The following is a 26,950-nucleotide window of genomic DNA, read 5'->3' on the forward strand; positions in this document are numbered from 1 at the left end:
AGACTACCCAAACATATTATATTGTTTAGACCAATATGCTTTCAAACATATTATATATTGGAAAAAATCAAATATATAAATGTTTGGGCAATACCCAAAAATTTATATGCTTGAAGCAAAATGTGTTTGGGAGTATATGTTACAGAAGCGATTTTTTTTGAGGGTGCAGAAAAGGAATATGATCACCTCAAACATGTTTCAAGAGCAAAATGTTATTTTTGTATGTTGACCATGTAACATGTTTGTCACTAAAATGTTATTTTATCGTCAAATATAACCTGCTTGCCGAAATCAGATACATGATTTCCGAGAAAATAACATGGTTGCGAAAACCATGTTACATGGTCACCACCCAAAAATAACATTTTGCTCTTGAAACATGTTTGAGGTGATCATATTCCTTCTCTGGGTGTAGATAGCTTCCTGAAAATGTCTTTATTGTAAAGAAACCGCATCCTTGACTCGAATTCAATACCAATGTCCTTAAGGGAAGGTCAACATCTTTGGATACAAGTGAACTTTATTTTAAGTAGAGTATAAAGTATTGAAAACTCAATTTTAAAAGAGAATTTATTTTATTTTTATTATTTATTTATTTATCAATTAATTACATTTACAATAAAATTATAAATATAATTGTAAGCTATGATTGCTAGGGTCTTAAGCTAAAAGAGAATTTCATCTGAAATGTATCCTTGCCATTCTCGGCTTCTTTGTTTCGGAATCAATATCAAAGTCAGTACAGTAAAGACAAAATCTTAGCAGCGGGGCAAGCTTTTTTTAGAAGGATTTACAGATGTTGGATACATACTTGACACTAGAGGTGTGCGTGTGACACGTCATTCTCGTGACACGCGTGAGTCACGTGAGTCCTGAACAAAATCCAAAGCCATTCTCGTGAATTGGACTAAAATAAACATGTCGTGCGTGAAATCACATTCACGAAAAAATCAATATTTAATTGTTACTCTTATTTTTACTGAAATTAATTTAGCTTTGAATTTTATTTTTATTTTTGAATTTTGTTACCTTTGCGGTTGGAAAATCTTATGAGTCTCGTGAATCGCGTGAATTATAGTGAATAGTGCGTGAGCGTGAGTCCCTAAAAGTTGTGCGTGCGTGAGTACAAGTTTTCATTTCGTGAATGTGCGTGAGTGTGATTGAAATTTCACTCAAGCGCACACATCTACTTGACACTTTTTCAGTACGCATAGAAAATCGAGCTGCCTCGAAATGTGTCGTTTGTACTAAGTACTCGATGAAATATATTTGAGAAAAATCTTTAAAAATTAAAATTATTTTTCCATGATAGATCCCAAATATAAAAAATCAAAATATACAAATTAATATCAAGGTTTCCTTTTCAAATAAAAATCGCCTATAGTCATTCAATTTCAATGGTTTCAAAGCCTCACGATAGAAATCATAGAGATGAACTTTTTGATATCGAATCGGATTCCATCACACAACGCAAACAAATAAACACCTCCAGCAACTTCCCCACTCCAATAACCTTCATACAAACCAACTAAACCACATGCACTCACACACAAACACATGGGTTTACTTTTTCTAATTTGTTGACCAATACATTTGCCCATCTGTATCCCATAAAACACCCACTATAGCATTAGGAAGCCATTTTACATTGGTAGGAGAACAAAGTCAAGCAGAAAACCCATTTACAATGAAATAAACCTAAAAATTGGAAGGAAACAAGGCAACAAACAAACAAGTAATAATATTGGTTAGATGGCAGAATGCAGGACATCAGATATAATAGTCACAGTGTGTGGAACAAATTCAAATGCCGTAGAGTTTACAAATGTTTCCATCTAAAAGTGGGTAATATGTTCGGGTTTTCCACCAAAACGCTAAATTAGAATTACAAAAATATGTGCACAAAAGGCCCAATGCATCAATCGCGAAACATTTATATGCGGGCAAATGCAATTAGACAGAAAATTAAAAAAAAATGACTTTATGAAATTGTTTTTACATCCTTTAAAAGAATCAACGTTTATCACAAAAAGTATATACTTTTCTTCCAGACAAACTTCCTTATAGCGAATAGAAAGTGGAAAACGATGTTTGTTTGTCTAAAATTTCGTTTGGGAGGAAAGAATTATTTTTTTTGCGTGTGCCCACTTTTACAATGGAAATACTTCCGAAGCACTGTGCATAGAGTATTCCATTAGATATGGAAGAATACAAATCAAAGAGAAATTGTAAACGACAAGTTAATCTTACTTCAAGCATAACCGGAAGCGATTTTATGAGCCAATGGACAAGGTTTTCTTAAAACAACAACGACACAAGAAGTTATTCGTATTTGGGTAACCACTACAACAAAAACCCCAATTTTCCTGCATAAAAGCATACTCACCCATACACAGACAGATTTACATCCATTCTGTTTGTGTTATGCGTATAGCCTCACACGTGTACACAAATACATCAGCATGACAGGATTGAGGATTCGACAAGTTCGAAAGTAAACCAAAGCAACAAGAAGAAAATTCCCAAACCATGTCAATGGCATTTGGTAAAATAACAAACACTAATCTGACTGGAGTGAAGGCATCAATCCATCACATCAAATACGTTTATCAATCGAATATCTAAATAGTGGATTTAGTTTTTTATTTCGCATAGTATTAATTTGCTGCAACTTTTGAAAAAATTAAATGAGTGGGCCTACAATCGAATTGAGGCCTTTGTATAGAGTTATCACCACAAGCTCTAAAAACTTAAATAGGGAACGGCATAAAAATGTGGACGTAGGGGGTGATGGCAGCAGCAGGCTAGGACTTTGTCTAGGACGCACAGTGGTTCCAAATCGCTTTTTTGGAAATAATTCTGTACCCTTTGAACGCACTGAAAAAACAGTGAACCCTTTTCCATTGCAAAATGAACTAAACTGTAGTAATATTGACCATGATTTAGCCCTTAAAGTTAGTTCATCTATAACATTGTAGTTCAGTTCATTTTTACAACACCATAAGATTTATATACCCCTACCAAGTTAAAAAGTCAGTATTATTTTGTTTTACTTGCTTATTTTGTGGGAAACCCGATAATAAAAATTGGTTAACAGTCTCTTTAAAATGTCGACGATTAAACTATTTTTAAATCAATCATTCCACAGTACAGAGAAATTAAATAATTAAAGGAACAACAAACCGTTTTACTATTATGAAAATTTTCATACATTAAAATTAAACTTTCTTTAAGCAAAAGTACTTTATTATAAAAACTTATGATTTTTTTTTTTTTTTTTTTTTGTTTATTTAAGCAATTTCTACAATCATACTATGCTTATATTAACTACAACTAGTCTCTTTATACAATAGTGACTAACCAGTAGTTTAGTTAAGGAATTTTGTAATGTTAATTAATTAATGATTCATAAATTAAAAGCAAAATTTAACTGGTTGTAAAGCGAGTAATAAGGTCATGCGGCTTAAATCTTTGTAATCTTCTTCTCATGTTGCCGATTTGAGAAAGTTCTGCTGCTCCCATGTTTACATGTTGTTGCAGTCTTTCATTATGCCTCTTTGCGAGGTTTACTATTTCTTCCTTTACGGTTTTTACTTGCAGGTCCCGATGCAGATCGCTATTCCTAATATACCATGGCGCGTTTACCGCGTTTCGTAGAACTTTGTTTTGGAAGCGTTGTATTTTCTCAATATGGGTAGCTTTTGCACATCCCCAGAGTTGTATGCCATATAACCAGACAGGCTTTAGTACTTGGTTATAAATCATAAGTTTGTTGTCAAGAGATAGGATGGAATTGCGTCCAAGTAGCCATTGGAGTTCTCGGTATTTTGCCTTCAATTCTACTTGTTTTTTGTCGATATGTTCATGCCACTTGAGTTTGGAATCTAATGTAATCCCGAGATATTTTGCTGAATGCGAATGAGGAATCTGGTTTCCATTTATGAATAGAGGATTGTATGTTATTTGATTTAGAGCGAAATCTATGTGAATTGATTTGTTACTGTTTAATTTTAGATCCCAATCTGTCGTCCACTTATATAAGCTATTCAATGTTAATTGCAAGTTTTGTTTGGTTTCTACAGTGTTTAAACCAGTCGACATGATGACCGTATCATCCGCAAAGGTACCTATGAAACAGTTTTCGCTCGTCGGAACGTCGTGGGTATACAAAAGGTATAACGTGGGGCCCAGAATGCTTCCTTGTGGAACACCAGATGTAATTTGATGTAACTCACTATATGAATTTTCGTAACGAACTCTAAAGTATCGATCTTCCAAGTACGATTGAAGAATATAACAAAATTTAAGTGGTAGTAGCGTACTAATTTTTTGAATAAGGCCAGCATGGTTCACTCTATCAAAAGCTTGGGAAATATCTAAGAATACTGCAGAGCAGACTTTTCTATGTTCAAAAGCCTCTTCTATGTAACTTGTTACCCTATGAACTTGATCTATCGTTGAGTGTTGTTTTCTGAACCCAAATTGATGATATGGAATAATATTCTTCGAAGTTATAATGGTTTCCAATCGGTTGCATAAAAGTCTTTCAAACAGTTTTCCAAGCACGGGTAGTAATGAAATTGGTCTATATGACTGTACATCGTGGGGATTTTTTCCCGGTTTTGGGATCATAATAATTTCGGCAACTTTCCAACAAAGCGGAAAGTAGTTTAACTTCAAGGCGGCATTCATGATGGATGTTATGTTTGCTACACTTATGTATGGTAAGTTTTTCAGAATTTCTCCGCTAATTAGGTCGAATCCTGGTGATTTTTTGTTTTCGATTTTATTTATAGCATCCCATACTTCCTTAAAAGTAAATCTTTCCAGGGACATTAGACTGTTGTTTTGAAGAGGATACGTTGGAGTCGTATAATCAGCGCCATTTGATTGTGAATTAGAAAAAGTTGTTTTAAGATGTTCGGCAAAGTGTTGGACTTTCTCAGAGTTACTTTTTAACCATATTCCGTTACTATTGCGTAGTGGAGCTTTCTGATCAATTGGTCTGTTAGTTTGTTGTTTGGTAGTTTTCCAAAGAGAATAGTTAGTTTTACTATCATAGGTAAGATTGGATATAGTTTTATAAAAACATTCTTCATTATATTTTTTAATTATTCTGTTTAATTTCTTCGACGCATTGTTGAAAATTCTCTTGTCTGCTGGAGAACGTGATATTTGCCACCTTTTGCGGAGTTTCCGTTTGGATTTTATTAGATTTATTATGTAGGAGGGATAAGTTCGTGTATTTGTTTGGAAGTTTGATGGTGGAGTACTTTTCCAAGCAGCTTGTTGGATGTTATTAGAAAATTTGAGCACTTCATCTTCGATTTCATCGATGTTTGTAATTTCAGAAATCATTGTCGAATTTCTAACTAAAAATTTGAAGTAGTTCCAATCTGTTTTCTTGTTTGTCAGGGGGAGATTGTAGTTTTGGTTTATGTTTGCACTTTTGTAAGTTAAATATATTGGTGTATGATCGGAGCTGAGCTCATAACCATCTTCTATTGCTAATTTGAAAAAGGCAATCTTTCTAGTAATAAAAAAGTCAATTAAGTCAGGGCATTTTAAAGCATCAGTTGGCCAGTATGTCGGGTTACCCGTGGAAATTGATTTGCATCCTGTTTGCTTGAGAGCTCTTAACAATTCTTTACCTTTGGGAGTCGTTAGTCTGGATCCCCAGTGTGTGTTTTTTGCATTAAAATCACCGCCCATTATAAAACGATATTTGTGTTTCTCAATTATTTCCCTGTATCTTTCACACTTTATATTGTGTCTAGGTGGACTATAAACAGATGTTACTTATGATGAAAGTTCTTAATACAATGTTTTTTGTGAATAAAAATTATGACCACGTGGAACAGAGAGTAGTTCATTTGAACCCGCTGTTTGGACATTTTGACTTATCCTTTTTTTCACATATCTTGCTGGAAAAAATGGAAACAATAATGAAAATTGTTAAAAATTAACACCATGTAATGAAATATAATTTTAATTCTTCATTTTAGCTTGTAACTTACCATATTTGGGGGCATTTTATCGAATGGTGTAAGGAATTCAACTTTTCTTTGGAAAACGTATCTCATAAAATTGGTACCTGAAACAATTAGAGAAATAATGAAGTATTCTATATAAACTCATAAAACTGTGTTGTTATCGATGTGAAGGATATAATAAAATAAATATTCTAGTTGAAAGAAAGCCAGAGTTTTAATATAAAACTTACCAATTCTCTATTAAATTGTACGCTGAGGGGAAATATAAAAAGTTGTCCAAATTTATTTGGGCTATTCTGAAATGAAATATTTATTTTTTACATTAAATAAAATTATTAAATAGGTTTCCAAAAAATCTAATGAAAAAAAATAATATTATGCATAAAAAACAAATATTCTGGTTAAAAGAAAGTTAAAGAATCCTTACCAATTCACTATTAAATTACAAGCAAAGGAGTACTAAAATTTTTTTCAAATTTTTAAGGGGTTATTCTGAAATTAAATATTTGTTTTTTTACATTAAAATACTACATTGGTTTCCAAAAAAATTGATTAAAGAAATACTAAAATAAGGTATTAAAAACCTATAATTTTGATGATAAAAAGGTCATAAAAACGTAAATATTCTAGTTGAAAGAAATCCAAATTTTAAAAGAAAACTTACCAATTCTATATTTTCGGACCCATCTGGAGTTGCTCTAAAATTAAATATTGCTTTTACAACAAAGAAAAACATTAAACTGGTTTCCAAAAAAAAAAAAAAAAATAATTAACAAATAATAATATACATAAAAAATATTATTTTTAAAAGAAAGCCATATTAAAAAAACAGTACTTACCAATTTATGGCTAAACTATACGCTGAGATATAACAAAAATTTTCCAAATTCATCTGGAATTGAATATTAAGTTTTTACATTGAATAATAAAAATTTCAATACACTTTCAATTTCAACATATTTTCCTAAATATTCTTAATAACTTTTCTCGAAACTACCGATAAAATATTAATAACTTTCATTTAAAAGGTTTAATAAACAAACACCAATATATGTCTCAAAAATCCAAAATATTCCATGCCTTTATACTCCCTTGTTGCATACCTACTTAAAAGATGCAACAGCCCACGCCAACGCCAACTATACAACTGAAGCATGCCAAACAAAACCAAGCAAAGCCAAAACATTCCTACAACAACAAAAACACATGTGCCTTTATTGAAAACAACGCCTCATCCAGACAAATAAACCATTCGCGAATAATAAACACACACACAAACCACTAAATGAACCAAAATAAATACAACCCCACGCTCATGTATACACAACAAAACTCAAGTAACATCATCTTTACATTAATCACATTCCACTATGCCGATAGAGATCTCTGTACTATGCATTAGTTCATCGCATCTGCTGACAATTTACTCTAAGAATAATATTCGTAAAGGCACACCAGTTTATGAACGATGAAACGTTTAACTTAAAATTTGCAAAATTTTCATGAAATGTTATCTACCATTTTTGACGAAAATGTCTATAAATTTAATTACATGTGAACTAAAAATATTTCATTGGGTAATTTCTTACCAACAATTATTAACATAGGAATTGTCAGTAAGAAATTGCTATCCACTTTCAAGTTCATTTTTCGTAAAAAAATATTTTCTCATACAAAAAAATCTTATAGTAAATTGCACTTATTATTTAGAAAATACTTTACATTTCACAAGTAGTTTTATAGCATAACAAACGAATTTTTAACTACCAGTTAAGAAATTTTTTAAGGAAATTTCCATCGTATTTTGTAGGCCATGAACTAAACGATTGCTACTTAGAATTTGTAAAATTTCCTTTCGAGTAGTTAATTTTCGTTGAAGATACGAAAAATGAACTAAAATTCTGGAAAATTCTTGTAATAAATTATTGTAAAAATCTTCTTAAATTTACGAGACACTTTTTTTCTGTGCGTATAAAGATATCAACAGTAACATAATTTGATACACCGTGTCTCCGACCTCTTTTCCAAAAAGCTACATCTGTCCACAAACTAACTGTAAAAGGTTTCAACATCCTACCAGCTGAGAAATATGCAAATTACAAAAAATAACGTTGTTTTAACATATGTCCCCACTTTGGGATTTTAGAGATTTTGGTTACCAATTTTTGGAATGGTATATTCGTCCATATTTCTTAAAATCTGCAAAAAAAAACAATAAAAATCATAATGATATCATAATTAGTTCAAAAGTTATAAAGGTTTCAATTCATATTTTTAATTCCCCAAAAAATCTGAATTTTTGAAAAATTTGTTCCTTGCCCCAAAAACTTAAAATTTTCTTAATTTTTGTTTTTTTTTTTTAATACATAAAAATAAAGTTCTAGACCGGTAAATGATGTATCTAGACCGGTGCTTAGCAAAATGGGCCAAAAACATGCACTAAACATCACTAACTCGGGTAAAATAATGCATTTCTGCAAATGTACGTTTATATGGGGGCTATACAAATCTGAACCACCAATTTTATTCCTTGTACAAAATTTGGCTTGTGAGGCCATATAGGGCCAGAGTTTTGCTTTGAATCGCTTCAAATTTTGCACAAGGAGTAAAACTGTTTCAAGTAGAAAAAGTCTTTAAAATAAAGTGTTGAAAAACATCTCCTATTTTAGAACTCTATTTTGTTTTGCAATCAAGATACAAAAAATCATAAAACTTAAAGACAATTTATTTAATTTTAAGGAATTTTTCAGAATTATTAAAGTCAAGGTGACCTTCATGAAACAAAATTTTCTTTCACAGTATTAGGTCTGAAAAACAAGGGCATGCTTTTCTGGCATCATGTCGAGTGGTTATTCCGGCAAAAATAAATTGTCAAGAAAAAATCTTAAACAAATAATTGTTGTTGTTTTTTGATTTCAGCTTAAACCCATGCATTGACTAAACTACAAGTTTAGCTTAACCAACAGAGGAAAAGAATGTTTGTCAAATTTATTTGGGCAAAGCCGTATAGACTGCAAGATGGTTGGATGGACGCACGTTTCGGAATTACCACATTCCTCATCAGCATCCTTTACTTGCAGCAAAACTATCAACCAATTATCAGTTTATCACTAAACCCAAAAGTAAACCACACTTGAACCTTCCGAAAAAAAGGTTTTACATGATAGCCGGCTTATGCCGAAACACTCCTTTTTAAGTGTAATGCCAAAGGAATGACTTTTCGTCTACACAGGTCTTATTTTAAAGTCAGGATAATGATGCTCTCTGGACAACTAACAATATATTATATATATATATATATATATATATATATATATATATATATATATATATATATATATATATATATATATATATATATATATATATATATATATATATATATATATATATATATATATATATATATATATATATATATATATATATATATATATATATATATATATATATATATATATATATATATATATATATATATATATATATATATATATATATATATTATGTTGTTCTCTTACATCAGCCATAAATCATACTAAAATACGAAATATTTTGTAATACAAAACATTTTGACAATGGTTAAGGCAGTCTCTTTCGGTATAGTTTTCGGAAGAACACTATTAATATTGTGGGATTTTTTGTAACACTAAAAAACTGTTTGGAAATGAAAGAAACTTATTTCGATTTCACCATCGTTAAACAGGGTCAATAAATGCACATGTTCAGTCAATATTCCCAAAAGGGAAACACTACCATGTAATACGACATTCACATTACACTTCCAAAATTCACTTTAACTAGATTTCAGTTGTCGTATGCCCTATACATAAGAGCTTTAAACCCCAATTTTAATAGATTTCAAGCCTAATGTGTACAAGGTATAAATTTGAAATTAAAGTAACTATGTTAAAAAGGTTGGAATTTTCTTATTTCATAAAAAAACATCCTTGCAATAATTATGAAATTTTGAAATCATGCAATTGCTAACGTGGGTTACACAATGTAAAATGTCCCGTTGTTTTTAAAGGTTTGCTCAGTCTACCAGTCTATCGGAATGTCGGTTTACAGAAATATGACAATCATAAATTAGGAAGTGCAAACTTCTTTTAACAATTGGGAGCCCGTTGGATTCTGGATTAGAACCCACGATTATGTATGTTCCACAAGGCAACTACTACGACTTGGTACCATAGTTATTCACATTACACTTCCAAAATCCACTTTAACTAGATTTCAACTGTCATTTGCCATATAAAACCCTCTATTATACCTAAAATATTGTAAAGGAAATTTCCCAGGAATTCCCGCACTTCATACCCGGGAAAGCGGCAGCGAAAAAATAACAATTTCTCGGGAATTCCCGGTATCCCGTTACCGGGAAAAAAACCCTAGATATCATTTCAATCGCCGGATAAGCGTTCAAGAAAATCGAATGCAAATTTCGCGTTTAGGTCGAATGTGTGTCAGAAGTGGATTAACACAGCAAAAAATTGGAAGTTCTTCCAAAGGCACAGCTTTAAAAGCACTTCCAAAAGATGTACCCCAAAGATGTTCTTTATTTCAACTACACAGGAAGTTCTTTTAATTCAATTATTTATAACTCGCTTTTTTCTTAGTTTTAATGGGTAAATTTAATTTTTTTTGTTTGAAAAAGGTTAAAAACAGAGTAAGCATTACTAAAATGGTACAAATTATTGAAAATTGTCGAAAAAAATTCTAAATCCATTCAAGAAATATTGCGGATTTTTCGAAATATTTTAATTCAAACGTTTGACCCAAGCGTTAGAATGCATTAAAAATCATTAAAAAACAAGTAAGTAAACCACCCTAAACCACCATTACAGAATTAGTAATCATAAGCATTTGTGGGGTAACATATAGGTCTGGGAGATAAACCGCAGTTGCATATTTAAGAAAATTAAGGGGTACATGTCTATGGGTGCTTTGTGTCAATCTGACTATAGCTCATAGTCAATGTTGCCAGGGAAAATGTTCGGTTTACCCTATAAGGACAAAAAAAGTTCCCTACTTTCCCATACATTCCCAAACAATTTTCCCTACTATATTTTTCGTTAAATTTAAAAAGATTTACAAAACAAAAATGGTTCTAAGTACGTTATTATCTTAAAACATGAATATGCAACGTATATAACTTAGAATATAAATTTGTATTACCACCACGGTTGCTACAGTTGGTAGAATTCTACCCAAATTAGTAATCTTTTTTGTTAAATCTCTATAAAAATAAAATTTTGGAAAAAGTTTCTATAAACAAATTTGTGAGAAATTTTTCTATAGAAATACAATTTTAACAATAAATTCTATAGAAATAAAATTTCGAGAAAAAATTCCACAGAAAATTTTTTATAGAAATAATATTTTGAAAAAAAATTCTATACACGGATGAAAAAGACTGTTTTTCATATGTTTGGCTATAAACATTATATGTTTGGAACACAAATTTTTAAACACAATATTTTTGAGTGCAAGCATATAATGTTCATAAACTAGCATAACATGTTTGGGACATATATGTTAATATGTTAGAACATATTATGTTTGGGACATAAAATTTTTGTAAATATAATATGCTTGGATGCAAACATATTTTAATTTAGAAATAGCCTATAAACATATATGTGTTTAGTAGCTTGGAGCGCTATTTAACAGGGAGCGATATTGAATTAAGTTGGTGGTTGTTGCTTGTTATTACAAAATTAACATTTTATTTTTCCTTGGGCAATTGATCAGCTACTTCTTTGATCCTTACAAACTGTGTGGTCCGCTGTTCGAATCCCCGTCCGGCAAAAGGTAAAATTAAAATAAAAAAATCATAAAATTGAATAATTTCTTCTACAATGTTTGTATTACAGAAAAAGGTGCTAAGAACTAAAAAATCTCGTGGAAGTGAGAAAGATGTCGGGGAATATACAATTGGGCAGAAACAAAATTTTGAGCATTCAGGTCGAAAACCTATGTTGTTAGCACCTATATTACCTGTTTATTTTCATAATTCATTATGATTGTAAATATATAAATAAATAAATAAAATTTTGAGCACAATATTGTTTGGGAGAATTTTTTTTAAGCATATAATATTTTTGGGTGCAAAATGCTTCCAAACATATTATATGGTCACATAATAACATATTGTTTTTTGGAAGACAACATTATTGAATATGGATGCAATAATACAAAATGTTTGGAACTTAGACTACCCAAACATATATTGTTTAGACCAATATGCTTTCAAACATATTATATATTGGTAGAGATCAAACATATAAATGTTTGGGCAATAGCCAAAAATGTATATGCTTGAAGCAAAATATGTTTGGGAGTATATGTTACAGAAGCGATTTTTTGTGAGCGTGTAGAAATACAATTTTGACAAAGTGTTCTATAGAAATAAAATGTTGACAAAATTTTCTACAGGAATAAAGTTTACCACACATTGTTAAAGATCAAGCCTTGCCGGCTTCTAATTTCCTCCTCTAGAGCCACCAAAATGTAAAAATTATTACAAATTGTGTTGAGTGAAAATGTCCTACATTGTGGCCCTACGTCCCTACAAGACGCTAAATATTAGAAAAACCCTACATATAGGGAATTTCCCCTACTTCTAGCAACACAGACTGTGTTGATATTGCAACTACGGGGTTAGTATGCCACTAATATTGAGCCCATAATATTTTGCGGGTTTGATTAATACCACAAAAGGTTACCTTGTGCAAGATTTGAGTAAGATCAGTTAAGAAATGAGGCCTGTATGGTCAAACATAAGGTTATTAGGGGCGAATTTTTCAAAATTGGGTGATACATATATGGGAGCTATATCTACATCTGAACCGATTTCGATGAAATTTTGCACATATAGTTAGTATTATAAAGGACTGGATCTAGCCAACTTTTAGTAAGATCGGTTAATAAATAAGGGTTCTATGGCCAAATTTGGGAAAATCGGGCAATACATATATATGGGAGCTCTATCTAAATCTGAACCGATTTCGATGATTTTTTGCACATATAGTTAGTGCTATAGAAGACTATATTTAGCCAAATTTGGGTAAGATCGGTTGATAAATAAGGGTTTTAGGGCCAAATTTAGAAAAATCGGGCGGTACATATATATAGGAGCATAGCTAAATCTGAACCGATTTCAATGATTTTTTGCACATATAGTTAGTGCTATAGAAGATTATATTAAGCCAACTTTGAGTAAGATCGGTTGATAAATAAAGGTTTTGTGGCCAAATTTGTGAAAATCGGGCGATACATATATATGAGAACTATATCTAAATCTGAACCGATTTGGATGAAATTTTGCAGACTTGAAGGGCGATGGAAAAGATTACCTTTTGCCAAATTTGGTGACGATCCGTTTGAAAAAACGCGCAACGTGACCCTATTTGTCGAAATCGGGCGATACATATATATGGGAGCTATATTTAAATTTGATCCGATTTCTTCCAAATTCAATAGCGTTCGTCTTTGTGTCCAAAAAACTCCCTGTACCAAATTTCATCAAAATCGGTTAATAATTGCGACCGGAATCCTGTGAACAACAAATACATGGACAGACGGACGGACGGACGGACACCAAGCGCTATATCGACTCAGGAGGTGATTCTGAGTCAATCGGTATATATTTAATGGGGTCTAAAATCAATATTTCTGGTAGGCACATTTTTTTTGCCGATCAAACTTGTTATACCCTGACCACTATGTGGTTTAGGGTATAATTATAAAAATTTTTATTTGGCAAAATATGACATTTTTTAATTCACATCCAAAACACTGAATTCGAATCACAGCTGATGCAAATTCAGTGCAACGACAGTTGAAATGGTAGACATCACTTGACGCACCAAATTAAGGGTGCAGCACTACAGCAAGTTGGATGAAAATTCAGATCTATTGTATTCTCTCAAGAAGTAAAATAATGCTTGCCAATGCCAATATAAACCAAATGCGTGACTGTTGTGGTTTTTAACAACCATGTAAGTCGAAAGTTTAAGTCAACTGTTTGCAATATTGAATTCGACTTTTGATTTCAACTAAAATTGACTTTAAAGTTCGACCTTTTCAAAAAGTATATTTTTCAAATTTGAAAAAAAATTTAAAATTCGGTGTTTTGATTCCTATGTCATCCGCTAAATCTTATCACTATATACAACACTAAATTACTTTTTAAGGCATTTTCTTTACAAATTGGAAATTTGGTCCGTTAGTATGAATTTTGGTCCGATTTTGGAAAAAATTTGGTCCAAGATAAAATTTCGTTGTGGCAACGCTGGTGTATTTATTCAACAACACGTGATGGGAGATGCACCAACCTTCGTCACCAGGAACAGACAAGAGGTTTTGGACGTAACGTTGACCTCTCCGGAACTGAATGATAAGATATCTGAGTGGCAAGTTTTGAGGGAACATAGCTTCTCAGATCATCGCTACATCAGTTTCAGATTGGCTGTTCGTACTTCAAAGACCATATTTCCGCCAAATGTTAGGAAAGCTGATTGGAATAGGTATAGGGAATCGTTCAATTTGATGATACCGGAAGTGCCGGAGACAAATATGGGCACTGTGCAAGATATCGAACACGCAGTGGAGCGGATTACTAAGGCCTTCAACATTTCACTGAAAGCTGCATGCCCTAGAGGAAAGCCAAGGGGAAAAATCGGCCGCCATGGTGGACAACGGAGTTAAGTAATATGAGGAAATCCTGCAGGAAGCTCTTTAACAAAGCAAAGTCCACAAGAGCTCCGGAGGATTGGGACACTTACAAGATGAATCTGAGAGAATATAAACGAGAACTGAGAAGGCCTCAACAAAACTCTTGGGATGATTACTGTAGCAGTATTGAGAATACGTCAGAGGCTTCCAGACTACGGAAGGTACTAGCATCCACTAACACCGCTCCAGGTTTCATTAAAACATCGGAGGGAAATTGGACAACGTCCAGTGAGGAGACGTTGGAGGTACTTTTGGACACACACTTCCCTGGAAATCAGACGGTTGAACCATGTTCCGGCGGTGTAACAGAGGCTCAGCGATCATTTCCTATCGAGGAAATTGTGTCGGAATCTAGAATAAAATGGGCTTTAAATAGCTTTGGACCATTCAAATCCCCCGGACCTGATGGAATTACTCCGGCGGAGTTACAGGCAGTGGCTGCAAGAATTATCCCCTGGTTGACGGTGATATATAAACAATGTGTAAACTTAGCATATATTCCAGAAAAGTGGAGGGAAACAAAAGTCGTCTTCATACCTAAAGCAGGAAAAGCCTCTCACTCGAGTGCGAAGGATTTCCGACCAATCAGCTTATCGTCATTCCTACTTAAGACCCTGGAGAGGATGATAGACATGTATCTTAGAACTACCGTGGATTCAGGTTTGCTCTCGAAACGACAGCATGCATACTCGAAGGGCAGGTCTACTGAGACCGCATTGCATGAACTGGTCAGCTTTATTGAAAGCTCACTATCTGTCAAAGAATACACAATCGTGGCGTTTCTAGACATCGAAGGGGCGTTCAATAATATCCATCCGAGCTCGATATTAAATGGACTGACAACTCTGAATGTTGATCCAGGTATTCTTAGGCTGTTAGACGAACTTCTAATGAAGAGACGTATTTCAGCCACACTAGGGCAAGCAAACATACAAAGGTATGTGAACAGAGGCACTCCCCAAGGAGGAGTTCTATCACCTCTTCTTTAGAATGTTGCTATAAACAACCTTCTGGTTTCTCTAGGAAAAGAAAGGATAAAAGTGGTGGCATACGCAGATGATGTGGCGCTAGCAGTCAGGGGAAAATTCCCATCCACAATCAGAGATATTATACAGAGAGCTCTCCGGATGACTGAGAAATGGGCGAAAGATAATGGTCTTGGTGTAAATCCAGCAAAGACAGAACTAGTCATGTATTGCAAAGATCGCAAAACTCCCACGGTTAGGCCCATTTCCTTAGGGGGTACTGAAATTCCCTTTGGTGAGTGTGCAAAATACCTTGGCGTTATTTTGGACAGGAAGCTGAATTTTAGGCTTAATATTGAAGAGAGGGCGAGAAAAGCCACGGTAGCTTTGTACTCGTGCAAAAAGGCAATAGGGAAAAAGTGGGGACTAAGACCAAAAATTGTGCATTGGCTATACACGGCAGTGGTTAGACCTATAATGCTATATGGTGTTGTAGTCTGGTGGCCGCACTTCAGAAACCGACTTGTTTAGATAAAGTTCAGCGTATGGCGAGCTTATGTATCTCAGGCGCATTTAGTAAGACAGGAACAGACTCCCTTAATGTCATGCTACATCTATTGCCTTTAGACGTTTTGGCCAAACAGTCAGCTGCAACAACGGCTGTGCGGTTGCGCGAGCTATCGCTGTGGTCGGAAAAAATGTACGGTCATAGTTCGGTCCTCAAAGTAATGCCAGAGTGCCTAACGTAGTGGATTACACCCTGGCAAAACCACTTTTCGACAAAAAGTTTGAAACTCTAATTCCCAACAGTGAGGCGTGGTGTACACAGACCCCGGGGAATAAAAGATATATAGATTTCTATACTGATGGCTCCAAATTGAATGGACAAGTGGGGTTCGGAGTATCTTCTAAAGATCTGGAAATTCGAATAGCGAAAAGATTACCTAATCACTGTAGTGTTTTTCAGGCTGAAATATTGGCAATAAGAGAGGTGGTTAATTGGCTGAGAAGTAATGTTCCAACAAATATTGGCATTAATATATACTCAGACAGTCAACCTGCAATAAAATCCTTGGACTCTGTGTTCCTTAACTCAAAAACGGCCATAGACTGCCACAAATCTCTCAACGAGATGGCTGAGCAGTACAATATTCACCTAATATGGGTGCCTGGTCATAGGAACGTACCGGGGAACTGTGAAGCAGATGAGTTAGCAAGGCTAGGAACTACCTTACATATTCCAGGGGAACTAGAATCTGTTGGTATGCCTCTGGCTACCTGCAAGCTCTTACTGCGTGAGAAGGCTGTTATGATGGCCAATATTCGATGGGAAAATTGCAAGGGTTGTAACGACACCAAGCAAATATGGCCCCATTTAAACTTAAACCGCACACTAGATATGCTAGTGTTCTCAAGGCGTCAGATAGCACTCCTAATATCTGCTATAACGGGTCGCTGCCTGATAGGCGAATTTGCAAAAACTATGGGTGCGAAGTATAATGACTATTGTATAAGCTGTCATGACGTGGAGGAAAAGGAATCAATTAAACACCTCTTGTGTGAGTGTCCTGCTTTTTGTGTAAGGCGTAAGCGAATTTTAGGAGCATATAGCTTTAGATTACTGGCTGACCTGGAAAACGTTAACTTAAGCAGTTTGTTAATGTTTTTGGAGCAATCTGGTTGGTTCCACAAAAGTTAATAATAGAGAAGGTTCAGTGGTTAAGACTAGAAGTGCCCATATGTAATAGGTACTTTTAGTTAAATGTGGTATCACAATGGACTGAATAGTCTAAGTGAGCCTGAAATTTAATCGGGCTGCCACTTTAACCTAACCTAACCTAACCTAACACGTGATGGAGAAATCAGTCTGTGAAAGTAACTCGTAACTAACGGTTCGGTTTTTTCGCGTAAATTGAAAAACTTGATTGGCCACATTCTGTCTGCTGCGTTTGGAATGTGTGCATAAATATTTTGAACACAATAACAACACACAAAAAATTGTTTTTTATTTCAATCACGAAATTCGCGGATTCAATCATTTTTTTAATTGAAATGTCTTCAATCACGAAAATGATAGTATCAATCACCCATTTTGATTGAAAACCAACATGATTTTCAATTACAAATTTAATTGACTTTTATCACGGAATCAATTAATTGTGTGATTGAATCAATTAAAACAGTAATTGGTTTTTGACATAAAATTTAATCAATGTTTTAATTGAATCAATTAAAATTTTAATTAATTTCGCGGAAAAAATCAATCAACTATTTGATTGATTCAATTAAAGAATTAATTGAAATTGGCAATAAATTTCAATAAAAAAATATATATTGCGCCCCCAAAATCTTATTTAGTTTTATTTGAAATAGGAGAAAATATACGTTTCTTATAAAACATATTCAATATTTCATGTTTGCGAATTATGCAATAGGCTAAAGAATTTGGTTCTTGTCATTTGTGTGTGTGTGTTTTTTTTTATAACATAAATTACACATACAATTACTATAAATAACAACTAAAGGGTGGAAAAATAAACTGTATAAATCAATATCTTCCTTATCATAATAACCATGTCAGCATGCTCCTTCTAATATGTAGATGTGCCTAGATTTCCAAAAAGTCAGCAACCAGTAAGCTAAATTAGTTTTTCTGAAAGTAAATAGAACAATTAAAACTTATTTTTGTTTAATTAAAAGTTAATTTTGTTAAACATTACCTGAACTCTTAGTTCCTTAGTTATAATCTTCATTTGCCTTGATAGTCTTTTGGCATAGAAGGGCTCGGTTTAATTTAATTTTAGTGGCAATTCCTTTCCAAAATTTCCACACATTGAAATCGCCTATTAAAATCTGAACCAATCAGAGACAAAAATAACAGCAAAGCATTGTACTATTTGACATTATTCCATATTGATGATAATTTGTAAATTCTGGAAATAAAAAAATATAAATGGAAAATACATATTTTTATTATTTTCGGAAATTTTACTATTTTTAAATCCAAAAGAAAAAAATGTTTTACCATTGCATAGAGATTTTATTGCTGCTCATAAGTTATGTATCAGATATGCTGCTCTCTACTTGGGTTCAAGACATGTAAAACTAAATTGCAATTTAATGCCAACGCTACTTCGCAACTTGAAGTTGAATCTTCACCCAGAAAAAAGTGACCCCTTCATTAAGTTAAAATGAACTCATTGTGAAGAAAGTTGAACTTCGTATAGCGCCAAAGACATTTTTATTTGTTTGAACGATGTGATTTTCGTAGAAATTAGGAATAATGCATTCCATATATTAGTTAACATTTTCCTATATTTATATACCACTATACTACAGAATGAAAAAATTTAACTAATTTGAATTCATATATGGAATGATTTTATTGAAATTTTTTCATTCATTTCGACAAATCTTACACATTTGTGGTAAATGTGTTCATAATTAGAACTGCTTACCTTCGTTTTTAAGTACAATTTTATTTATTTCTATAAGCAATTTTATCTTCAATAAAAGACATGTTTTATTAATATATTGAATATATTTATTAAGAATCAACAGCATCGAATCTCTTTGAAATATTAGTTTATTATTCCACTATTTCCAATTTCCGTGTGATATTATCAACTGTAAAACGCACTTTTTCTTCTTCTTGTACTTTTCACTTTTAATAAGTTGCTGCCTAACGATTTTGTCCTCCTTTTACAATTTCAATACCTACAAATATAAAAAATCATAAAACATTTTTGTTGCAAAAGGTTAGCGTCACTGAATATTACCTGATAATTGAAGATTCCAAAATGAAGACAAATGAAAGGGTTGTTATTCTGCTGGTGTTTTCTTTCTTTATACACTATCACGAACATTGATAGATTTATTTAAAAAAACGAAAATTTTTCTCACTAATTTAAAATAACAAATATTTTATATATTTTATTTGTTATTTATTATATTATTTTACCATATTATTTTTTAACAATCTATCCGTATACCAAAACAACGCGATTCCAACTAAAAAAACAACCGGCGCGCAAATATATCGATTACACCCACGCGCAAACACATCGATTACGATGACAGGTATCGATTACAGGTAGACAATAGAAATTTAGGAAAATTTCCTATATTCTAAAAAGTGTGTTTCCTTAAGGATTGATTGTATACTTAAGAAAGGATTGCATACTTCTTAGTACGAATGAACTAAAATATTTTTCTATGCCAAGTGTTGTTCGTATGTATGAAAAACTTTCTATTATAAAGGAAGTCGCAATTATCATTTTATAAGAAATTTTACTAATTTTGAGGAAACTTGGTTTTAGTTCGGTTTTTGTTTATTTTTACGAATGCTTTGTTATCGGTGAATAAAATTTTCTTTTTCAGTAGTAAATTCTTATACCCAGCGAAGAAAATAGTATGAGTAAAATTCCATGCCTTATTCTAGTTAATGAACTATTCCTAACTGCTTACAGTTTAGGATTTTTTTACTGAAACGAGTAAATTTTATTATTTTTCACAAAAATTTACCTTAATGGAAATAAAATGGATAAACTATATTGATGAAAATTTTTTCCTTTAGTTTCGAAGGCACTTTTTTCTGGGTGTTCCAACGAACCATACCGCTCTTGGTTTTAAGAGAACTAGGATTAACAAAGTTTACACTTTTAAAAGTTTAATACGAAAACCCACCTTTTGATTACAAAAATATTGTTATACTAAATGATTTTTATTAAAATGGTGGATTGCCCAATTTGACTAAATAAAACTGATCACCAAAGAAAATGAATAAGAAAATATATTATTTTAGTCCGTTTACTATAAACAAGCTTCAATGAAAACTGCATTTCACAATTGCTTACCTTCAATAAATGTAGATTGTTTTCCATGTTTACAATACCGCAAAACATAACACAGGTAATTCCAAATGCATTCCTTTGGCAATTTGTTGTTGCACACTTTATTTTTTTTTCGACCCTCTTATTTGACTTGTTATTGTATTCAAAATATTTATGCGCACATTTCGAACGCAGCAGACAGAATGTCGCCAATCATGTTTTTCATTTGACAAAAATCCAACCGTTCGTTACGAGTTACTTCCACAGACTGATCTCTCCATCACGTGTTGTTGAAAAAATACACATTCTCTTGTTCTTTTGTTGCTCTTTCTCTCCATCGCTCAAAACTATTTGTGGCAGCACACTTTACAAAAAATAAACTTTAGATATATGAAACATATCACGTTTGCTTTCAAATTTTAATAATTTAAAATATAGAAAAGATAAAATAGTTTTTAACTGAATTTTCTAAGACTTAAAAACGCGTATTTAAATTTTCCTCGACAAATTTGGTGACCCCGACGTAGCAATGCCGAACGAATCTGGAGATGGGTCTTCCGCGACTCAACTACCATCCCATGCCGTTAAGAGAGAACACCCATTACTTTGGTTTGCCCAGGTCGAAGCTCAATTTGCCCTATATCAAATTGAAGCTGAACGGACAAAATACCACATACTCATCGCAGAGTTGGACACCGAACTGCTAACCCACGTAAGCGATATAGTTTTGAATCCGCCTAATGATGTATATTCCCAGATAAAAAATCGGCTGATCGAACATTTTTCTGTGTCTGAGGAAAATCGCATAAAACGACTTCTTAACAATATGGAGATTGGTCAGAAAAAACCAAGTATATTGTTGCGCGAGATGAGGAGTCTATCTAATGGTGGTGTCACCGAAGATTTTTTTAGAACCATGTGGATGCAAAGATTACCTTCTCATTCACAAGCGATTTTATCAACTTCTACCGAACCATTAGACAATCTTGCAAAGATGGCTGATAAAATAACCGATATGTCCACTTCCGGAAGCGTATCAGAAGTCATACAAGGAAACGCATTTGATTTTACATCAATGTGCAAACAAATCGAGACACAGAAAAGACTTTCTTGGAAATCTTCAAGGGGACGATCCAGAAGCAAGAAAAGAGATAGTTCTCAGCACGAAATATGTTATTATCATCGACGTTTTGGGAACCACACTCGGAAAACAATTAAACCGGTCACTGGAGGCGACCAGTGACCGGATTTCACCAACTAATCGCCTGTTTATATACGATAAGACAATAAAAATCCATTTTTTAATCGACACAGGGGCAGATATATCTATTATTCCCGGTAATGGAAACTGTCAACCACAAAAATATTCACTCTTCGCTGCAAATGGAACACCAATCAAGACTTACGGAAGCGTCGTTATATCCCCAAGACTCCGCCGCGACTTCCAGTGGAATTTCATTCGTGCAGACGTATCGCACCCCATTATCGGTGCAGATTTTTTAAAACATTACGGTCTATTAGTTGATGTAAAAAAAACATATTGATCGACCCCGAAACTAAACTGCATACTAAAGGCGAAGTGAAAGAAATTTCGAACTACTTTGAAATAAAAACTTTGTTAAATAACTCCAAATATCACGAATTGCTGGCTAGATTCCCCGGCATCACAAATGAATCCAGACGTAATAAAATTGTGAAACATAACGTCCAACACATCATAATGACAACAGGCTCTCCAGTATCAACAAAACCCCGCCGCCTTCACCAGATAAATTAACCATAGCAAAGCGAGAATTCCAGTTCATGGTTGATCAAGGACTGTGTAAACCATCAAAAAGCTGTTGGGCAAGTCCTTTACATATGGTTCCTAAAAAACGGTGAGTGGAAACCATGCGGAGACTATCGACTTCTCAACGCGCAAACGGTTAAGGATAAATACCCACTACCTCATATTCATAATTTTTCTCATGGCCTTAAAGGGAAGTCAATATTCTCAACAATTGATTTGGTACGAGCCTACAACCAAATACTTGTTTCGCCTGAAGACGTTCCGAACACCGCGATTACGACCCCATTTGGACTCTTCGAGTTCAACTTCATGACATTCGGATTATGTAATGCCGGACAAACTTTTCAACGCTTCATGCATGAAGTATTAAACGGTCTAGAATTTTATTTCCCATATTTAGACGACATATTGATTGCCTCCGCAAATGAACAAGAACATTTAATTCACTTAGAAAAGTTGTTCACCAGACTACAACAATATGGTAAACGTCGCTAAATGCAAAGTCGGTAAAAGTTCTGTAACATTCCCTGGACACCTTGTGGAGGAGGCAGGTATCAGACCACTTCCCAAAAAAGTATCTGCCATTGTAAACTACCCTCTACCCTCTATTACGGTCTATTAGTTGATGTAAAAAAAACATATTGATCGACCCCGAAACTAAACTGCATACTAAAGGCGAAGTGAAAGAAATTTCGAACTACTTTGAAATAAAAACTTTGTTAAATAACTCCAAATATCACGAATTGCTGGCTAGATTCCCCGGCATCACAAATGAATCCAGACGTAATAAAATTGTGAAACATAACGTCCAACACATCATAATGACAACAGGCTCTCCAGTATCAACAAAACCCCGCCGCCTTCACCAGATAAATTAACCATAGCAAAGCGAGAATTCCAGTTCATGGTTGATCAAGGACTGTGTAAACCATCAAAAAGCTGTTGGGCAAGTCCTTTACATATGGTTCCTAAAAAACGGTGAGTGGAAACCATGCGGAGACTATCGACTTCTCAACGCGCAAACGGTTAAGGATAAATACCCACTACCTCATATTCATAATTTTTCTCATGGCCTTAAAGGGAAGTCAATATTCTCAACAATTGATTTGGTACGAGCCTACAACCAAATACTTGTTTCGCCTGAAGACGTTCCGAACACCGCGATTACGACCCCATTTGGACTCTTCGAGTTCAACTTCATGACATTCGGATTATGTAATGCCGGACAAACTTTTCAACGCTTCATGCATGAAGTATTAAACGGTCTAGAATTTTATTTCCCATATTTAGACGACATATTGATTGCCTCCGCAAATGAACAAGAACATTTAATTCACTTAGAAAAGTTGTTCACCAGACTACAACAATATGGTAAACGTCGCTAAATGCAAAGTCGGTAAAAGTTCTGTAACATTCCCTGGACACCTTGTGGAGGAGGCAGGTATCAGACCACTTCCCAAAAAAGTATCTGCCATTGTAAACTACCCTCTACCAACAGCAGTTAAAGAGCTTCGACGCCAGCGTTGCCAATTTAGGAGTTTTTGCATCTTAACCACAAACCAAAATAGCGTTCAAAAATAGAAGATGTTTTTCAACACTTTATTTTAAAAACGTATATATACAATAATTTCTGCTTGAAGTCGAGTCTGAATTTGGAAATTTAAGTTGGCGTTAGCACGTTTTTAAAGCACTTTGATAGCTCATGAAGAAAAGGATAATGTTTTTACTGGGAAATGTAAACTATAGGTATTTTCTACAATTTAAATAAAAGTAATGTATTTCGAATTTTTCACAATTTCAAATCCAAACTAAAATTTTATTTAAAAAAATGACAAATCATTTTTTTACCAAATCCAAAGCATGCTTAGATCATTTAATATTTTAAAATAACAAGTAAATAAAATAGAGGTGTTGGGAAGGTAGCTCCCACAAAACGAAAGACTTCCAGTAAAAAATTTGTGATAGTAATCAAAATGTATCGAATACCCAAACAGAGCTAATATGCCTTAGATATTGTTACAGTCTCACAGAAGTGGAATTAAAATGAAAATAATATGCATTGTAAGTGAAATAAAGCCTTTAAGTTTGTTAAATTTCAATCAAAAATGTGACTTTTGATACAAAAAAATTTAGCTTTTTTTCTAGCCATTTTTTAGCATTTTTTAGCTTTTTTAGCTATGTTTTTGGGCAAATCTAGCGGTTTTTGGTGAAACAATTCTGGCAACGCAGTTCGACGCTTCGTAGCAATGACAAACTTCTATAGAAGATTTATTCCAGGAGCAGCTGCCACCCAACTACCACTCACTAGCTTCCAAAAAGGAAACAAGAAAAACGACAAAACCAAGATCGTCTGGACCGATGAGTCGAAAGCTGCCTTTGAGAAATGCAAGTCCGACATTACAAATGCGACTATTTTGTCGCATCCTAGTGAAAACTTGCCAATATGCGTGATGGTAGATGCATCTGATGTCGCCCTAGACGGTGTTTTACAACAAAGAACAACAGAAGGTTGGAAACCTCTTAGTTTTTATTCAAAAAAACTTTCCGACACACAGAAGAAGTACAGCACGTATGATCGCGAACTCCTTGCAGCTTATTCTGTCGTAAAATACTACCGCCATATGCTCGAAGGACGTCAGTTTATTATATTTACGGATCACAAGACCTTAACATTTGCATTTAGACAAAATCTAGACAAAGCAACTCCTCGCCAATTTCGCCATTTGGACTATCTTGCTCAATTTTCTACAGATATCAGACACATTAGTGGCTCCGAAAACATTGTAGCTGATGCTTTGTTACGAATATCAACACTTTCAATGCCAACTTCGATCGACTACAATCAAATTTCCGATTCGCAAAAATCCGACACGGAATTAAAAGGTTTACTAGAAAACCACGATTCTCATTCCTTTACATTAAGGATTGTTCAAATTTCCCCCGATAACCCTCCACTTCATTGTGACATTTCTACAGAAATTGCACGACCATACATACCAAAAAATCTAAGGAAACTTATTTTTGAAAAATATCACAACTTGTCTCACTGTGGAGCCAGCGCTACTACGAAGTTCATACAAAAAAGATTTGTGTGGCCAAATCTAAAGAAAGATATAAAGGTATGGACCCAACATTGTATCATGTGCCAGAAATCTAAAGTCCATCGGCATACACAGAGCAAAATCGGGATATATCCCGCAACAACCGAACGTTTCAATCACGTTCATATCGATATAGTTGGCCCACTGCCGTTATGAAAAAGTTACAGCTAGTTGCTCACTTGTATCGACCGTTTTACACGTTGGCCCGAAGCCATTCCAATTCAAAATATTACAGCGTCAACGTTAGCCGAAGCTTTTTATAGTGGGTGGATATCAAGATTTGGAGTTCCAGCAAAAATATCCACAGATCAAGGTCGTCAATTCGAGTCGCATCTCTTCAGGGAATTAGTTAACATTCTTGGAGCAACCCGTATCAGAACTTCACCATATCACCCAAGTTCTAATGGAATGGTGGAACGATGGCATAGGTCACTCAAATCAGCTTTGATGTGCCACAATACCAAAAATTGGCTAGACGTTCTGCCGACAGTACTTCTCGGCTTACGATCAAGCATCCGCGAAGATATCAATTCATCCCCATTCGAGCTCACATACGGAACAACTATTAAATTGCCTGGAGATATGTTAACAGAAACGCAAAATCAAGCACCTACAGAAGATTTCGTCACAGCTCAAAAAAAAAAAAAGAATGAACGATCTCAACCCTGTAACTCCAGTTCACAAACAAGATCGAACTGTCTTCATTTCAAGTCATCTCGAAAACTGTACACACGTATTCGTGCGAAACGATGGAGTAAAGAAATCATTGGAAACCCCATACAGTGGACCATTTCGAGTTATTCGCCGTTCCGATAAATTATTTACCTTAGACATCAATGGAAAAGAGAAAGTCATTTCAATCGATCGCATTAAACCCGCATTTATATTTAACACTGATATTTCTGAAGACCCAGCAATTGTCCCCGTACCGAATGTACAATCCACACCACCAGAGCCAACCTTGGGAAGAAGTACACGAAACCGAAGGCCACCTGTGCGATTCAAATAGCGGGTTTATAAAAAAAAAACCTCTGGGGGGAGTATGTGTGGCAGCACACTTTACAAAAAATAAACTTTAGATATATGAAACATATCACGTTTGCTTTCAAATTTTAATAATTTAAAATATAGAAAAGATAAAATAGTTTTTAACTGAATTTTCTAAGACTTAAAAAAGCGTATTTAAATATTCCTCGACATATTCAATCACAAAGGTGACTGAATCAATCACATGTTTAATTGATAACGGAAAATTTTTCAATCACGTTTGTGATTCAAAATTATTTCCGAATTGATTAAAAAATTGATTGAATCAATTAATATTTTAATTGGAAACATAATAAATATCAATAATTTTTTAAGTGGATTTTTTCGGATTTGATTAAATAAATAATTGAATCATTAATCCATTTCCAAATTCAATTAAGTGTTATAATTTTTTGTGTGAAGTGTATACAAAAGGGTTGAAATAAATAAAGTGTGCAACAACAAATTGCCAAATATATGACAGAATGCATTTGGAATTACCTGC

The 26,950-nt window shown here is 33.7% G+C and overlaps 1 protein-coding gene and 1 long non-coding RNA gene across 2 annotated transcripts; one reads left to right on the plus strand and one right to left on the minus strand.

The window, feature by feature from the left end:
• Positions 1 to 6,006: 6,006 nt before the first annotated feature.
• Positions 6,007 to 6,453, minus strand: LOC142241423 (uncharacterized). Its single transcript, XR_012723628.1, has 3 exons — positions 6,421 to 6,453; positions 6,224 to 6,289; positions 6,007 to 6,094 (listed from the first exon to the last, which is right to left on the minus strand). It is a non-coding gene; the product is annotated as an uncharacterized LOC142241423 (long non-coding RNA).
• An 18,315-nt stretch (positions 6,454 to 24,768) lies between these two features.
• Positions 24,769 to 26,428, plus strand: LOC142231040 (uncharacterized). The gene is made up of 3 exons (XM_075301662.1): positions 24,769 to 25,201; positions 25,655 to 26,173; positions 26,250 to 26,428. The coding sequence occupies exons 1-3, from the start codon at positions 24,769 to 24,771 to the stop codon at positions 26,426 to 26,428; spliced, it is 1,131 nt and encodes a 376-aa protein (XP_075157777.1).
• Positions 26,429 to 26,950: the final 522 nt, after the last annotated feature.

This window comes from Haematobia irritans, chromosome 1 (assembly GCF_050003625.1).
Source record: "Haematobia irritans isolate KBUSLIRL chromosome 1, ASM5000362v1, whole genome shotgun sequence".
NCBI classification, from domain to species: Eukaryota; Metazoa; Arthropoda; class Insecta; order Diptera; family Muscidae; genus Haematobia; species Haematobia irritans.

Bases quoted from the DNA above. Each gene is read 5' to 3' on its own strand.
- LOC142231040 (XM_075301662.1), top strand. From the start codon at position 24,769: ATGGTAGATGCATCTGATGTCGCCCTAGACGGTGTTTTACAACAAAGA. The intron at 25,202-25,654 runs GTTTACTAGAAA...AAAATATTACAG, and splicing joins ATCCGACACGGAATTAAAAG to CGTCAACGTTAGCCGAAGCT. The intron at 26,174-26,249 runs GTAAAGAAATCA...TATTTACCTTAG, and splicing joins TATTCGTGCGAAACGATGGA to ACATCAATGGAAAAGAGAAA.